This window comes from Agelaius tricolor, unplaced genomic scaffold (assembly GCF_023055355.1).
Source record: "Agelaius tricolor isolate 1412-34295 unplaced genomic scaffold, bAgeTri1.0.p SCAF_19, whole genome shotgun sequence".
NCBI lineage: Eukaryota > Metazoa > Chordata > Aves > Passeriformes > Icteridae > Agelaius > Agelaius tricolor.
This window is the reverse complement of record NW_027269279.1, coordinates 1,933,734-1,950,577: the sequence shown is the minus strand read 5'-3', so window position 1 is coordinate 1,950,577 and position 16,844 is coordinate 1,933,734. Positions and strand designations below refer to the sequence as shown.

At 51.3% G+C, this 16,844-nt stretch overlaps 1 protein-coding gene across 2 annotated transcripts; it reads left to right on the top strand.

The window, feature by feature from the left end:
• Nucleotides 1–5,024: 5,024 nt before the first annotated feature.
• On the top strand, nucleotides 5,025–16,467 carry SSTR5 (somatostatin receptor 5). Of its 2 annotated transcripts, none has more exons than XM_071443800.1 (2): nucleotides 5,025–5,264; nucleotides 12,798–16,467. In XM_071443800.1, the coding sequence occupies exon 2, from the start codon at nucleotides 12,877–12,879 to the stop codon at nucleotides 13,987–13,989; it is 1,113 nt and encodes a 370-aa protein (XP_071299901.1). In that variant the 5' UTR covers nucleotides 5,025–5,264; nucleotides 12,798–12,876; the 3' UTR covers nucleotides 13,990–16,467. The 2 variants fall into 2 exon arrangements, with proteins under 2 accessions (XP_071299901.1, XP_071299900.1); XM_071443799.1 differs by lacking the exon at nucleotides 5,025–5,264 and adding an exon at nucleotides 5,368–5,682.
• Nucleotides 16,468–16,844: the final 377 nt, after the last annotated feature.

Sequence of the window (16,844 nt, the reverse complement as noted above, 5' to 3'; positions counted from 1 at the left end):
TCCATCCCAATTCCCAATATCCCATCCATCCCTGCCTCTGGCAGTGGGAGCCATTCCCTGTGTCCTGTCCCTCCATCCCTTGGATGAAATATTCCTCTCCATGTTTCCTGCAGCTCCTTCAGGCCCTGCAAGGCCACACTGAGGTCACCCCAGAGCTTCTCCTCTCCGGGTGAACATTCCCAGCTCTCCCAGCCTTTCCCTATTGCTCCATCCTGATTTTTGCTTCGCTGGGAAGGGCTGGGAAGTCATGGAAAGAAAAACAAATTCCCAGCCCAGCTTCCCTCCAGGTGGAGAATCCAACCCTTTGGCTTCCTGCTCCGAGGAAAATCCCAAGCTCGGAACTCCCAGCAGGACCAATCCAACTGGGAATTCCTTCCCCCATCCCAATCCCCCAGTTTGACACCAGGTGGGTCTGGAATTCCAGCCCCTGGAGAGGCTTTGGAGGCGCTGATTTCCCTCCCTCAGGAGCAGAACAAAGGGGGGTGAGGCCGCCTCAGCCTCAGCCTCGCTGCAATTCCTGATTTTCTCAGTGTAGGGAAAACCTTGGGCTGCAAATTGGGAATGTCACAGAGCTGCTCCCAGCTGGGAGCTGAGCTCAGGTTCTGGGAGCTCCCAAAGTGCTCAGGCTGAACACCAGCATTAAAAAAAAAAAAATCAAATAAAAATGAAAATGAAAATAAAAATAATAAAAAATTAAAAATTAAAACCACTATTTAAAATAAAAATAAACATAATCATAAAATAAACATAAACATAATCATAAACATAAAACTAAAACTAAAACTAAACGTGATACAAAATAAAAATAAAATGAGCATAAACACAAAATAAAAATAAAAATAAAAATAAAAATAAAAATAAAAATAAAAATAAAAACTAAAATTAAAATTAAATAAAAATAAAAATAAACCTTCCTGCTGCACATGGAATTCCTGGGAGAAGGAAAAGCTGGGAACCAAGCGCCGTGGCTGGAGGTGGTGATGGATATCTGTGGGTATCTCCGGAGCAGGGAGCAGCAGCAAACACATCCATTTATTTCTATGGCAACAGGAATAACTCAGGGCTCACCAGAGCCCAAATCTCAGCTGGCTTTGGAAACTCCAAGTGATAATTCCCACTCTGATCCATGATTTTCCCAGCAATATCCAGAACTTTTGTGCCATTCATCTCCTTTTTCTTGGGCCAGTCAAGTTAAAAATCAGTATTTAAAATCCTTAGAGGAAAACATGGTGGGAATTCCAGGCGAAGGCTGGGATTGAGTCCCTCAGGAGCTGGGATTGGGTCCCTCAGGAGCTGGGATTGAGTCTCAAACTGACTGGAAATTCTGTGTCTGGCTGGGATTGGGATCTTCCCAAGGCCCTCCTGCACTTTGGGGAATTTTGTGGGAATGAGGAGTGGACAAATCTCCAGCCCCAACCCTCTGTGTAACCAGGAACTGCTTCCCTCTTTTCCAAAGCCTCCAACTCGATTTTTTTTTTTTTAATAAAGCTGCTCCTTCACCCCTTTGGATGGTTTTGATTCTGTTGATTCCCAGCCTGGCCAAGCTCTGCAGATTTTCCCTCATTTCCACGCTGCTTCCATTGGCTTTGACCTTTTTCCTCTGCTGGATGTGAAAATTCTGTATCAAATCCTTCCCATCCAATCCATCTTTGGAGCAAAGGCTCCACAAACTGGGAGCAACCCAAGGACCTTCTGCTCCTTGGTCCCTCTGCTGTTCTGAGGTTTGAAGGGACCTTGATTTAATCACTCCAGTCCTTAATCAGAGTCAATCCATCCCTAAGGATTCAATTCCAACATTTCCACCCAGATCCAGCCAGGCTTGGACCTGAATCTCTCCTGGAGATGATTCCACACCTCTCATTCCTCCTCCTTAATGCCAATCTCCACTGGGAAAAGCTGCTGCCACAAGTTCTCCAGGAGTTCTTCCTTCCAAAAATATGGATTTTCTCACAGTGAATCGCTAGATCAACAATTCCAGAACCTGGGAGCAACCCAAGGATCTTCTGCTCCTCTGTCTCTCTGCTGGTGAGAAGTTTAAAGGGATCTCAATTGGCCTATTCCATTCCTTAATCAGAGTAAGCTCCAATTCCAGCATTTCCATCCAATTCCAGCATTTCCATCAAATTCCAGCATTTCCTTTAAATTCCAACATTTCTATCCAATTCCAACATTTCCATCCAATTCCAACATTTCCATCCAATTCCAGCATTTCCATCCAACTCCAGTATTTCCTTTAAACTCCAACATTTCTATCCAATTCCAGCATTTCCATCCAATTCCAGCATTTCCATCCTATTCCAGCCAGGCTTGGACCCGAATCTCTCCTGGGGATGATTCCACACCCCTCATTCCTCCTCACCAATTCCTCCATGCCAACCTCCACTGGAAGAAGCTGCTGCCCCGAGTTCTCCAGGAGCTTTTCCTTCCAAAAATACGGATCCAGCTCCTCCCTGCTGCCTCAGGCAGATTCCAAAGGCAGGAGGAGCCTCCTGGGCTCCTGTCCCTGCAGCTCCCCCGTGTCACACCCACAGGAATTGGGCTGGGCCAGGGCCAGGACGTGTGGCAGCATTTCCCCATTCTCAGCATTCCTGGGGGAAAACCCAGCCAGGGATCCTGCCAGGACATGGAATTGCTGGGTGGGACAGAACGAGGAGGATTGGAGCAGAATTAGGGGAGTTGGGCACGGATCATGGAATCCTGGGATGGGGCAGGTTGGGAGGGAGCGCAGGCGTCATCCCAGAGTGGGATTACATCCTGAAATTCCGGAATATCCCCAAGAGAGACTCCACACCCTCTGTGGGATCTGCTCAGGGCTGGGCAGAAGTTCAGGGGGGATTCCTGGGATCAGTCCCTGCCCGTTCCTCTGGAACAGAGCTCTCCCTGCAGGACAGGGACACCTGGGGACACCTGGGGACACCCAGAGACACCCAGGAATGGACAGGGACAGACAGGGACAGACAGGAACACCCAGGGTCAGACAGAGACACAGAGGAATACCCAGGGACACCCAGGAACCCATGGGGACACCCAGGGACACTCAGGAACAGACAGGGACAGACAAGAACAGACAGGGACACACAGGGATCCCCAAGGATCCATGGGGACACCCAGGGACACCCGGGAATAGACAGGGACACCTGGAGACACCCAAGGATGCCCAGGGACACACAGGGACCCACAGGGATCCATGGGGACACCCAGGAACACTCAGGGACACCCAGGAACACACAGGGACACCAGGGGACACCCAGGAACCCATGGGGACACCCAGGGACACTCAGGAACAGACAGGGACACCTGGGGACACCCAAGGATGCCCAGGGACACACAGGGACCCACAGGGATACGCAGGGACACACAGGGATCCATGGGAACACACAGGGACACCTGGGGACACCCGGGGACACCCAGGGCTGGGGCCCCTCTCAGCTGGGGCTCCTCTCCAGGCTGAACAGCCCCCTCAGCCTCCCCTGGGCACGGAGCTGCTCCAGGCCCTTCCTCATCCTCACCCTCACATCCCTCCAGGAGCTCCTGTCCCCCCTGTGCTGGGACCCAGGGCTGGGCACAGCACCCAGAGGGGCAGGGTCACCCCATTCCTGCTGGGAATGCTCTTCCCCACACGCCCCAGCATCCCATTGTCCTTCACGGCCACGGGGACACGCACAAAGAGCAGAACCGACCCAAATCCCTCATTTTTGAGGCTTTTATCTCCATCTCAGCTCTGCTTCCTCTCCGCAATGTCATCGTAAAAAATGCCACGAGCACGCGGATCATCAAATAATCCATCCAGCAAAAGGAGAGACACAGAACAATTCAAAAGAAAATAAACTCTCCCATGCCTGTGGGGCCCTGTCCCCTGTGCCACCAAAGGTTTCTGTGCCACCCACGGGTGCCAGGAGCTCCTTTCTCTCTGCTCTTTGCCCTCTGCCCAGGGGAATTGGGCACTGAAATCAGGAGTGCAGGGAATGCTCTCCCAGGCTTTGTGTTCCCCCCATTCAGCCCCAACAGGGCGCTGTTGGCTCGAGTGGGTAAAGAATTTAACCAGCCTTGAGAGCTTTGGCAAATCCTGCTGTCTCCCTGCACAGATCCCAGTAAAACTCCTCTTTTCCCAGTGTTTATTTACAGGATAAGCACTGCTTTCTTCAGGGCAACTTAGGCACCACTGTGTTTATCCAGCAACATTTTCCCTAGCACAGATTGCCAATAAATTCTAATAAAATAAAGATAATTCCTTTAAATTAACCCCATTTGGCTTCAAGCTGCCATTCCTGGCGGGATCATTGCTGGGCAATAAATTGTGGGCATTTTCTGGGCGTGTTTGCAGAGCAGGTGATGCGGAGCTCCTCTCCTTGGCTGTTTATCATGCCAAATTCTATTTTTATCAGATGACTCTTCCCATTGTCATGGCGAGAGCAGGCTGGAGTCTCGCTCGCGTTTAGCAACCCATGCCCATAAATACATCAGCAGATTGAATTCCAGCCTGACATGCCAGCAGCAGCTCTGCCTCGCTTTTTTTCCCCCGTGTTCACACGTCTGACTCAAGCACCCGGCTCTAATTGAAAAGCCTCAACAGAGGATTAAGATCAGATCCATTATTATGAGCGCGATGCTCTGTGCATGCTGATGAGGAGGGGCTGAGCTCGGAGCTGCTCTGAGCCCCCCAGGCTGCTCAGAAATTGGGGAGAAAACATTCGAGGTGATGCTGGGAGCGATGTTTGAATGTGTGACAGCACAGGGAGGGTGCGGGGAGCAGGGGGGAGAGCTCTGCCTCACTTTTATCTCACTTGTTGCATCGCAAAATACTCCAAATCCCAAATCCTTCAGCCCTTTCCTGCCCAGCAGCGTCCCGGGGAGTTTAGGAGGGAGCAAATCCGACATCGAGCTCCCCTCGCAGCCTGGATCCTCAGCCCCCATCTTCCCTCCAGGGAGCGATTTTAGGGCCTGACTCGGAGCCAGCTGGAGGAAATCCTCCCCTCATGAGACCCCGTTCTGCAGGGATGATGGAGATGCGCCCTTGGCGCTCGGGCTCCCCTTCTGCCCAGGGACGGGGCCGTGGAACCGGAGCCCCGCAGGTGCCAGAGCCCTCCCGCTGTCCCCAAACGCGCCCCGGGCTCGGCTGCCGCCTTTGGGGGTCGGGAAAGGCTCGGTCCCAGCCTGCGGGAGGCTTTGGAGGATTTCTCGGGGCTGGACAGGAGCTGGAGCAGGGGAAATGCGGCTCTTCCCCCTCCGGGTCAAGCCCGGGGCTGCGGGAGAGGCAGAGCTGGGTAAGGACAGCCCGGGATGGGAGGACAGGGATGGGGGAACAGGGATGGGGATGAAGGGACAGGGATGAGGATAGGGTAACAGTGATGCGGGAGTGATGCACTCACAGGTGGCACACACGCACTCGCAGGTGGCACACACACATTCACAGGTGGCACACACACACTCGCAGGTGGCACACACGCACTCGCAGGTGGCACCGGCGGGCAGAGCATCCCCGCGCAGCGTTCCCGCTGCCCGCAGCAGCCGCTGCCAGCCCAAGTTGGCGAGCAGGGGGCGGCCCCAGGGCTGCGGCACCCCCGGCCCCTCCGAGCCCCGTGGCTCCTCCCGGGGGAGCGGCCAGCGCGGGGAGCGCTCCCGGCGCGGCTGCGGGAGCGGCGCCTCCTGCTCCAGCCCTGGAGAGCAGCCCTGGAGCCGCCGGTAAGCACGGCCGGGAGCCGGGAACCGGAGCCGGGAACGGGAACCGGGAACGGGAGCCGGGATGCGGGAACGGGAACCGGGAACGGGAGCCGGGATGCGGGAACGGGAGCCGGGATGCGCGAACGGGAGCCGGGAACGGGAGCCGAGAACGGGAGCCGGGATGGGGGGGACGGGAGCCGGGATGTGGGAACGGGAACCGGGAACGGGAGCCGGGAACGGGAGCCGGGATGCGGGAACGGGAACCGGGATCGCTGCGGGGAGGATGGGCACGGGGCAGGCGGGGGAGCCCGCTGGGGTAGAGGAGGCACCGGAGCCGTCGGTCCCGCTTGTGGAGACACCGAATTTGCCCTTTTGAGGGGGGATTTGGTGCTGGAGAGAGGAGTGATTCCATCCTGGCTGGGAGGATGACAAGGAGGGACCCCTCTGAGCAGTGGGGTGACAATCCTGGCTGTGAGGATGACAAAGGGGAACCCCTCTGAGCAGCGGGGTGACAATCCTGGCTGGGAGGATGACAAGGAGGGACCCCTCTGGGCAGCGGGGTGACAATCCTGGCTGGGAGTGCCCGGGAGGGACCCCCGGCCGTGGGGACGATGCCGCGTTGGGAGCAGGAGCAGCCTGAGCGCGGCTTTGGGGCTGGAAGGGACGCGGAAGGCACAGCCTGGGGCCGCTGTGACCCGGGGGATGTGACAGAGCCCTGGCGGGGCTCAGGGACAGAGCAGAGCCCTGGGATAAAACACGGCAGGGAGAGCAGGGGCTGGGGGCTGCTCCAGGGGCGACAGCGGGCAGAGATGTCAAGGTCAAAGTGACATCGGGGGGGCCAAGGTGACATGGGGACGGTCAGGAGGGGCCGGGCTGGGAGCAGCTCCGGCTGTCCCTGGGCTGGATCCCTGCAGCTCCCAGCCCTGGAGCCCAGAGCCTGGCATGGAAGAGCAGGGAAAGAACAGCCGGGCTCAGAGAGAGCCGGGCTCAGCAGGTTTGGGATCAAGCAGGGACTTTTTGTAGCTCTGGGGAAGAGGAGACTCCGGGTGAGACCCCACGGGTGCTCCCGGGGTGCTGGGACCAGTCTGGGGGCGCCTGAGGGACCCCCAGCTCCTGGGGACAGCCTCGGTGGCTGCAGTGGGGCTGCACTGCTGGAGTGGGATGGAGCCTAAAGCCACACACCCCAAATCCTGGAATTTCCCCCCGGAGTTGCTGTTCCTGAGCTCCTTCCACCGCAGGGCCGGGGCTGTTCCTGCTCTGCCTCAGCCTGGGAGCAGCCCCAGCCTGGAATCAGCTCCTGCACCCGCCTGGAATATCCCTGGAATCCCTGCGTGTCCCTGGATTGCAGAGGGGAAGGAGGAACAGAAACCTTGGGGAAAACCCCCTGGGTTTGGGATGTGCTGGGGCTGGAGCCGGGTTTGGGAGATCCACCCAAACAGCCCCACTGCCCGGTGCGGGAGCAGAGATGGAGCTGCACACCTTGCTCTGCCTGGAGCAAACCCAGCCTTAAATCTGGGACCAAACCCATCTTAAACCTGGGGCCAAACCCAGCCTTAAATCTGGGACCAAACCCAGTTTAAATCTGGGAGCAAACCTGGTTTAAGTCTGGGACCAAACCCACCTTAAATCTTGGAGCAAACCCGGTTTAAATCTGGGACCAAACCCATCTTAAATCCAGGAGCAAACCCAGTTTAAATCTGGGACCAAACCCATCTTAAATCCAGGAGAAAACCCATCATAAATCCAGGAGCAAACCCAGTTTATATCTGGTAGCAAACCCATCTTAAATCTGGGAGCAAACCTGCCTTAAATCCAAGAGCAAGCCCACCTTAAATTCGGGAGCAAACCCATCTTAAATCAGGAGGCAAACCCAGTTCAAATCCAGGAGCAAATCCAGTTTAAATCTGGGAACAGACCCACCTTAAATTCGGGAGCAAACATTTTAACAAAGAACACCAACATTTTAAATCGAGGACCAAACCCATTTTAAATTCAGGACCAAACTTAGTTTAAATCCAGGACCAAACCCAGCTTAAACCTGGGACCAAGCCCAGCAGTTTTGCTTTCCGTGAGTGTTGGTGTGGCAGGAGCAGCTCAGCCCGAGTGAGTAATCCCTGAGCACGACTGAAATGTGTTTGGGGAGAAAAGAAAGGACTCAGCAAAGATTTGTGTTTATGGGTTTTTTCATGAGTTGTTTTTTCCTAAAGACAGGAGCAGCTTCTCAGAGCAGGTGCTCTGGGAAACCCTGGGAAGGGCTGAGGGGTAACAAAGTGGCACCAAATACGCAATTTAAAAAGATTTTTTTAGGGTTAAAAGTGAGAAGAAGTTGTTGAGCTTGTAGTTCAGCTGATTGGTTTAGTCCCAATTCAGAGAGTGGAAGCAGAGCAGCAATTTCAGGTGGGAAAGTTTTGTTTTCAGCAGAGAAAAATCCATAATTTGTTTTTTTTTCAGGGCAACAAACGCCCCCTGAGAAGCATCAAAAATTTGTCCAAGGAGAAAATTCCTTTTCAGGAGAATCTGAATGGATTCCTTTGGGTTTTTTTTTTAACTCCAGGTGGTGGGGATGGGAAAGCCGAGGTGTCCCCGCTGCATTGTACAGAACATTTCCATCCCTCAGAGCTGAGGCAGCTCTCGGGGTGATGCTGCGTTTCCCTGCTGCTCCCACCCAGCTTTCCTGGGATTTCTGAGCTGTCCCAGAGCTGCCCTGCCCTGCCTGCCCCATCCACCCAAACCCACGGAGCGAGGCCCCAGGGGCTCTCTGGGGTCATGGACGCTCAGCTCCAAACCACGAAAATGATGAAATTGTCAAAAGCCCAGGGATTTGTGGCAGCCAGCCCCAGGGGATGGGAGCTCTGCTGTCAGGAGACGATTCCTGGAGACTTCTCGGGGTGTTTCTCCTCCCAAGGCAGTGGGAAAAGGCTGGATTCCCACTGTCTGTGCTATCCCTAATTATCCTGCTGCTGGAAGCAGCAATCTGCCATGCTGGTGCTGTAATTCCATTCCCAGCAATTATCGTGGATGAGAGAGTGATGATTCCAGAGGCAAACAGGCAGCAGGATCCAATCCAGCTTGGAAAATCAGGTTTAATTCCTGCAATTCCTGCCCGAGCCCTGCCCCACTCTCATGCAATGTTCTCCATGGAGTTATTTTTGTTTTGCTGCTGTGACCTGAGCCCAGGGAAAACTTCAGCCTTGATCTGCTTGGGCATTTTTAATTTCAAATTAAAAATTTTAATTCCATTTTAAACGTTTGTTTTTCCTTAGGTTGGGATGATTTTTCAGTCGCTGTTCTGTTAATCCTTGGGGTTTTTTTTCACCCAGGTTTATTTAGGAGTTTTCACAAATGTGAAATTCTAGCACCATAACACCTCTGCTATTTATTCCCTGAATTTTTTTGGGAAGCAAGGACAGAGATATATTCAGCTGCTGTGGATGCTGATTTTTTCCTGGATGGTGCTCTGTTAAAACTTGGAATTCTGTCAGTGATTATTCCAGGTCCGCATTCCCACCTCCTCAATTTTAAGCAGAAAACCCAGAATTTATGGACAATCCCAGGGTGGGGGGCTTGGAAATCAAAGGGGAACAAAAAGCTGGATGAGAGAAAACCCCCCCGGAGGCGTGTTTGTTATTAATCCCTTAATTAAGAACACCAAACAAGGCCATGAGGGATCAATCAGCGCTTCTTAATTGCCTTTAATCATCATCTTTAATCACCCTTTGTGGAGGTTCAGGGTCGTGGTGACAAAAGGAGCTGAGGCCAAATCGTGCTGGTGAGGGACAAATTGTCACCCGGACAGGGGGGAAAATTCCCTGTGCTCCTCCAAGGCAGCCAGGAAAACATGGATTTGCAGATGTTTGGTTTTATTTTCTCCAGGAAAAATCCCAGAATTCTGGTGGCTGCAAGGCAAGGGCTGAGGGAAGCAAATGTGGGATGGGGATCTGAGTTTGGTTTGCAGATCTGGGGGAATTTGGGACATCAAATCCTGGGAATGGGGGATGTCCAGTGGAGAAAATTCCTCCCTGGTGCTGAGAACAGCAGGGAAGAGTTGGAAGGGTTTGCAGCAGAGCCTTAAGAAATGGATTTCCCCTCAGGAAATGCACTGGGGCATCCCTGGAATTGTCCACATCCAGGCTGGAGCAGCCTGGGATCATGGGAGGCGCTCATGGATGAGCTTGGAGGTCCCTCCTGACCCAAAGCATTCCAGGGTTCTGGGATTCCCTTCCCAATCTGCTCAGAATGACAGGAATAAAGAGCAGAGGTGTGGTGCAGTTCATCCCACAGAACAAACATCCCGAGGGAAGGTGAATATTCCCACAAACCCACGGGGAGAGCCCCAAAACACAGAGGTGACAAAGCGTCCCTAATTCCAGGAAAAGTCTGGCTGCTGAGGGAATTCCTGGAAATTCCTCTCTGTTGGAAAATACAAAAAAAAAAAAAAAAAAAAAATCCAAAAATCCACAAAAAAAAAAAAATCCAAAAAATCCTCACCTCTCCATGGAAAGTACACCCAAGTCCTTCATGAAAATCCCCTGGAACGCCCATGGATGGCTAGGAGAGCCCGAGGCTCTCTGCAAACAGGGATTTGGGGCTGGAGGATTCCTCCAGGGGGAGAAGAAATGGGAATTATCCAAAGAAAAGAGCTCCTCTTTCCAAGGCCTGAGCTCCAACGCTGCTGGAAGGAGCAGGACTGAACTGAGCAATTCCTCCAGTCCTGCATCCAAGGATGTGCGCTGTGGAAAAGGCACTTTGGAAAAGGTTTCCTTTCCCAGGTTTTAGAGGATGAGCCACACATGACTGCCCCTCCTGACCTTCCCTGCTGAGTTCCAGCACTGCTTCTTTCCGTGCTTTCCAAGTTTTCCCAGGCTCAGATGGAAATTTGGGCTTTTTGGGCCCAGCCTGGATGTGCTGAGCTTGTCTGGGAAGAACATTCCCAATCCCAAGGATGCAGGTCCATGGATATGAGTTTATAAACCCTGCCTGTCCTATCCCACGTATTTTTCCTTCCTGTCCTTCCCTTCAACGAGCCCAGTGGGGTCACAGCAGGAAAATGGGAATTTCCAAACCCCTCCCAGCCGAGAATGAGGAGTCCCAGATTCAGCTTCTCCCAGAATTCCCCCATAAATAACCTGAGATTTGCTACAGCTCAGGATTTCAAACCAGGCTGAAGATCAGGATTTAAAAATCCACTTTTTCAGACAGAGCTGGACTTTTCCCTGTGTTACTTTACCCAGCCTCTGACCTGCTCCTGTTTAATTTATGAAGAGCTCAGGCTGAGCTCTGCCTGCAGCGGGACCTTGGGAATCGCAGGGATGCTCCCAACACCTGAACCCCAAATATTCCAGCAGCAGCACACCCAGCTCCTCCTGCCCCATCCCCACCCTCTGGAGCTCCAGCAGCTCCCTCAGCTCTCCCTGCACTCCCCATTTCCCCGGTGCATCTCCACCCGGCCACGTGAGACACCTACTCCCCATCTGCACATTCCCAAAGCAGCTCGGCACATTTGTGATTCCTCCCGGGAGATGCAGGGGCTCCTCCTCTCCCCCAGGTTTTCTCACCCCAGGAGAAAGCCCAGCCATGGACGGAGGTGGTTTCAGATTGCTCCTGGATACAAGGAGCTTTTCCAGCGCTGTGGGCTGGCTGTTTGTGATTCCAGGCCCAAACCCCCGGATTATTGTGGGAATCTGATCGTCAGGTGATGGCAGCAAAAATTGCTGGGTGTTTCTTCCACCTTCACCGGGATTTGGTGCTTTAAATCTCCTTTTTTTTTTGGTGCTTTAAATCTCCATTTTTTTAAATGATGTTTCTAAGTTTCTCCACCTGATAAATTGAACCCCACTCCGACAAAAAGGTGGAAAAATATTCCTGGGGATGGAGCTCGCCGCAGGAAAGGGGCGTTGGAAATTCTCCACCTTTTTCAGGATGGTTGGTAAAATTTATTCCAGCTTCAAATCTGCTCAGCTGTCCTGGAGCTGCCCTACTGCAGCTTGGATTTCCTGCAGGAAAAAAGGGATTTTGGGGATAAAAAACAGTTCAGGGTGAAAGGAGAGGATGTGGGAACACAAAAAATAATATTGAGAGGTGGGAAAAAGGAGTTTATTCCTTCCCTTCTCTGTGCACACACCCTGACCTGGTGGGGAAGATCTCAGACGTGACCCTTTCTGTCTCGGAGCTCAGGGATTTTTTTTCCAAGGATTTTCCATTGTTATGGAAAGTTTTGCTTCCTCCCCTGATCCCAGTTGCTTCCACTATCCCAGGGTGCTCCAAGCCCTGTCCAGCCCAGCCTTGGACAGTTCCAGGGACCCAGGGGCAGCCCCAGCTTCTCTGGGAATTCTATTCCAGAGCCTCTCCACCCTCACAGGGAAAAATCCATCACAGCTGCACCCAGCCCTGGATCCTGTGAAAATGAAACAGAACCTGGGATCTGCTGGGATGAGCACGGGGATTCTCCCATTGTGCAATTCCTTTGTTGGGAATTGATCCCATCCTCCTCCCTGGCTGAATAACCCAACCCCAAATCCTGAACAGAAGAGAAAACGGAAGTGATTGTAGAAGTCCAGTTCATAAAAGTCCTGTCTCTCTTTTCCTTGAGTTTTTGAATTTTTTAAAAAATTTTTTAAATTTTTTAAATTTTTTAAATTTTTAAATCATTTTTATTTTTATTCTTATTCTTATTTTTATTTTATATTTATACTTTTATTTAATTTTAATTTCAATTTCAATTTTAATTTTAAGTTTAAGTTTAAGTTTTATTTTAATTTTAAGTTTTATTTTTATTTTTATTCTTATTTTTATTTTATATTTATACTTTTATTTAATTTTAATTTTAATTTTAATTTTAATTTTAATTTTAATTTTATTTTTATTTTTATTTTTATTTTTATTTTTATTTGTATTATTTTAAATTTTTTTTTATTTTATAATTTTTAAATTTTTTATATTTTATTATTTTTATAAATAATATTTTATTATTTTATATTATTTTTATTTTTATTTTTGTTTTATGTTTTATTTTTATTTTTATTTTTATTTTTATTTTTATTTTTATTATTTTTAAATTTTTTTTAAGTTTATAATTTTTAAATTTTTTATTATTTTATTATTATTTTGACATTTCACATTTCGAATTTTCCTTCTAGGAACAAGATGCCCGTGAAGTTTAATCTCTCCTAAGAGGGGGAAAAAAACCACGGAGAGAGAAAACAAAACACAAAAGCCATGGATCCTCTGTACTTCTCCAGCACGTTCAGCATGGAGGCCGCTCCCGGCCAGGCCAACTCCTCCCTGCTGCCCAACGGGACGGAGAACGCGACGCTGCCGGCGCCGCCGCCGTTCCAGTACATCCACAAGGTGCTCATTCCCATCTGCTACCTGCTGGTGTGCGCCCTGGGGCTCAGCGGCAACGCCCTGGTCATCTACGTGGTGCTGCGCCACGCCAAGATGAAAACGGTCACCAACATCTACATCCTCAACCTGGCCGTGGCCGACGTGCTCTTCATGCTGGGCCTGCCCTTCCTGGCCACCCAAAACGCCATCTCCTACTGGCCCTTCGGCTCCTTCCTCTGCCGCCTGGTGATGACCGTGGACGGCATCAACCAGTTCACCAGCATCTTCTGCCTGACGGTGATGAGCATGGACCGCTACCTGGCCGTGGTGCACCCCATCAAATCCACCAAGTGGAGACGCCCCAGGGTGGCCAAGCTCATCAGTGCCACGGTCTGGACCTTCTCCTTCTTGGTGGTGCTGCCCGTGATCATCTTCTCGGACGTGCAGGAGGATTTCCAGACGTGCAACATGAACTGGCCCGAGCCGGTCAACGTCTGGTCGGCGGCGTTCATCATCTACACCTCGGTGCTGGGCTTCTTCGGGCCCTTGCTGGTCATCTGCCTGTGCTACCTGCTGATCGTGGTCAAGGTGAAGTCCTCGGGGATCCGCGTGGGCTCCACGCGGCGCCGCAGGTCGGAGCGGAAGGTCACCAGGATGGTGGTGATCATCGTAGTGGTCTTCGTGTTCTGCTGGCTGCCCTTCTACACCATGAACATCGTCAACCTGATCCTCATCCTGCCCGCCGACCCCGTCCTCGAGGGGCTCTACTTCTTCATGGTGGTGCTGAGCTACGCCAACAGCTGTGCCAACCCCATCCTCTACGGCTTCCTCTCCGACAACTTCAAGCAGAGCTTCCAGAAGGTTCTCTGCCTTCGGAAGGGTGATGGAGCGGAGGATGGAGAGCCCGTGGAGCACAGGCAGGAGAACAGCAGCCGCCTGCAGGAGTCCATGCTGACCCAGAGGAACGTGGAGTTCAACGGGCACATGCAGACCAGCAAGGTCTGAGGGCACGGCCTGGCACTGCAGAGTCTCCTGGAGGACCTGGGGACTTCAAATGGAGCAGGGTCTGACACTGCAGAGTCCCCTGGAGGACCTGGGGACACCAAAGAGAGCATGGCCTGGCACTGCAGAGTCCCCTGGAGGACCTGGGGACATCAAATGGAGCAGGGTCTGGCACTGCAGAGTCCCCTGGAGGACTTGGGGGACTTTAAGGAGAGCTCAGTTCATGCAAAAGGAAAGTGTGGAGGCCCAGAAGCTCCCAGAAATGTACACAGAGGGCTCTTCCCTGCTTTTCCCAGCTGGAAGTGCCAAGCTCTGGTGGTGTCCTGATGGATCTGATGCCTGGGACTACTTTGGGTCCTCCAGGGAATGATTTCCAGGCTTTGTACCCCTCTAGCCATGCAAAACAACACTAAGCCAGTTCTAATTCCCTTGTTAAGCTTGGTTTAAGGCTGCTTTGCACTGCTGGGATCAGCTCAGAGCAGCAAACAGCTCAGCTGAGATCTTTGGGAATTCTTCAAGGGGATTTCTGAAAGGAAAATGAGATTTCTTCAGAGTTTCATGCAAAAAAGGCACCAGCACTGCTCTGGAAATGGGTTCTGATGTGCTGGGTGCTGCCTTTGCTTTGTTTTCCTGTCATTAACCCATCCCAGGGAGCCAGAACAGCCAGGAACCCTTCAAACACAGCCAGAAAGGATAAAAAAACCCCAAGATTAGGAAAACATTCTGGACAGGAATCTCAATGCAGCCATGCCATTTCCCCCCTCCCACCCCATGAACGGTGCTGTGACCCCGTTATGGCCATGCCAGCGCTGAGGGCCGTGGGCTCCTGGGGAGATTTGGGGTCCATTCCTTGGTTCTGAGGGCAAGCCTGGACCCAAAGCTGTTTTCAGACACTAAACCCAGCTCAACCCCCTCTGGGTGTAAGTCTGGACTCAAAATTGCGTTTTCAGAAATTAAACCCAGCTCAATCCTCCTGACTGGTGCAGCTGCCAGGGGGAGTTTGTGCCTCAGTCCTGGAGGGTTTTTTCCCAACTTTAATGATTCCATCATTCCATTTGTTCTGTTGGATGTGACCCTCACATTCCCAAAGGCAGGAACTCACCGAGACACAAGCACAGAGCCTGGCTGGCACCATGAGTAATTTACTCCCAGGTTTCTCCCAGTAGCAGGCAGTGCCCACCTGCCCTACAGCACATTCCAAATCCCAGCACAGCCAGGTTTAGCTGATTAATTAATAAAATTAACTTTTCCCGTAGGTTTGCTGTGAGCTGGGCTGTGATTCCCTCAGTTTTCCACCTGAAATGATCCTTCCTGGAATCTCTGGAGTGGGAAATGACTGGAAAGCTCAAGGTTGGGGCAGGAAAATCTGCTTTGGAAAAAAAAAAAAAAAGGGATTTTAATAAATTCAGATTTCTGGGAAGGAGCTAAACCCTGTTTTGGGTAGAGCAAAGAGCATTTGTCCCCTCCTCCCATGGAGTTGGATCAAATCCTTGCAATTAACCAAGGGAAGTTTTATCTGGAGGGAACAGACCCTGGAAAGGAGGTGGATAAACCTGGGCCTTGTTTTCCACCTGCCTGATCCCACCTCTTTTCCCAACCACCTGGATCAGGATTGGGATCCCAATTCCCAGAAAACAGAAATTCCAGCCAGCCCATCCAACATTCCCATTGGTAATGCTGCGACCCATCACATTTATGGAGCGAATTCAGGAAAGCTCTCAAAGCCCCAATTCCCAGGAAAATTCCCTTTCCAACCAGCAGCTCCCTGGGGAATTCAGTGCCATGGGAATGCTGCTTTGGAGGGGTTATTTTTATTTTTTTCCTGGCCCAAGGAATGATTTATTATTTTTTTCTGGGAGCAGCTCCTGCAGATCATCCCTCCCAGCGCCACCCAGCCTTTGCTCCACGGGATTCCCTCCCCACCCCAACAAATCTTCCCTCAGCCCTGCTCTATGCCTTGGGAAGAAGCTCTGCTGGCTTTTCCCTGCATCCCAAACGCCATTCCTGGGCTTCTCCTGGCAGCTTGGCAGTGGAATTTTGAGGAGCCAGCTGAGCTGCCAACGTCCCTGCACACATCCCATCAAAACATGTCATCCTTCCACAAAGACTGACAAATTCCAGGGAGGATCTGTCCTCCCTGCCAGCCCTTCCCAGCAGCTCCAGACAGCACCGACACTCCCCAGATCCCTTTTTTTTTTTTTTCTCTCCACACATTCCAGCCCCAATCCCTCAGCCCCAGGGACTGAGTGACATTTTTAATACCTCGACAGACAATCCTTCCAAATTCCAGCTTATTCAGCTTTTCCTTTGATTCATCCAAGGATTCCAAATGTTGGCTCTGCTCTGCTGGGAAATAAAAAACAACACTCACGGGAAGATCATGGAAAATTTGCCCGATGCCCACCTGACCTTCAGGAGGTGGAAAAATCATTTGGGTAGAATAAAAACGAAATAAAATAATAAATAAAAAATAAACTGGAATTTCTGGTTCAGGCTCCAGCTATGAATATTCAATGAGATCCATGGAATAAAGGGAATTCCAGCTGCTGGATGCCAAAGGATGGGAAGGAAGGGTGTGTGGAAAAAATACAGGAGCAGCTTCCTTCAGGAATCCACTTTTCATTTAATGAAAAATGGGTTTAGTTGAGGGGGGGAAATAAAGGATTCAGTTTGGACAAGTGGCATTAGGAGACAGCAATTCCAAAGGGCAGATTCCAGGTGGGCATCGCAGGGGGATCGGGATCCATGGGCTTCACTGGGCACTTCCTGGGTTTCAGCAGGGTCACCATGGAATCCTCTGGCTTTGGGATCTGTCCTGGCTGCTCCCCAAGGGCAGGAAAAACCCAGGAAAGTGCCTG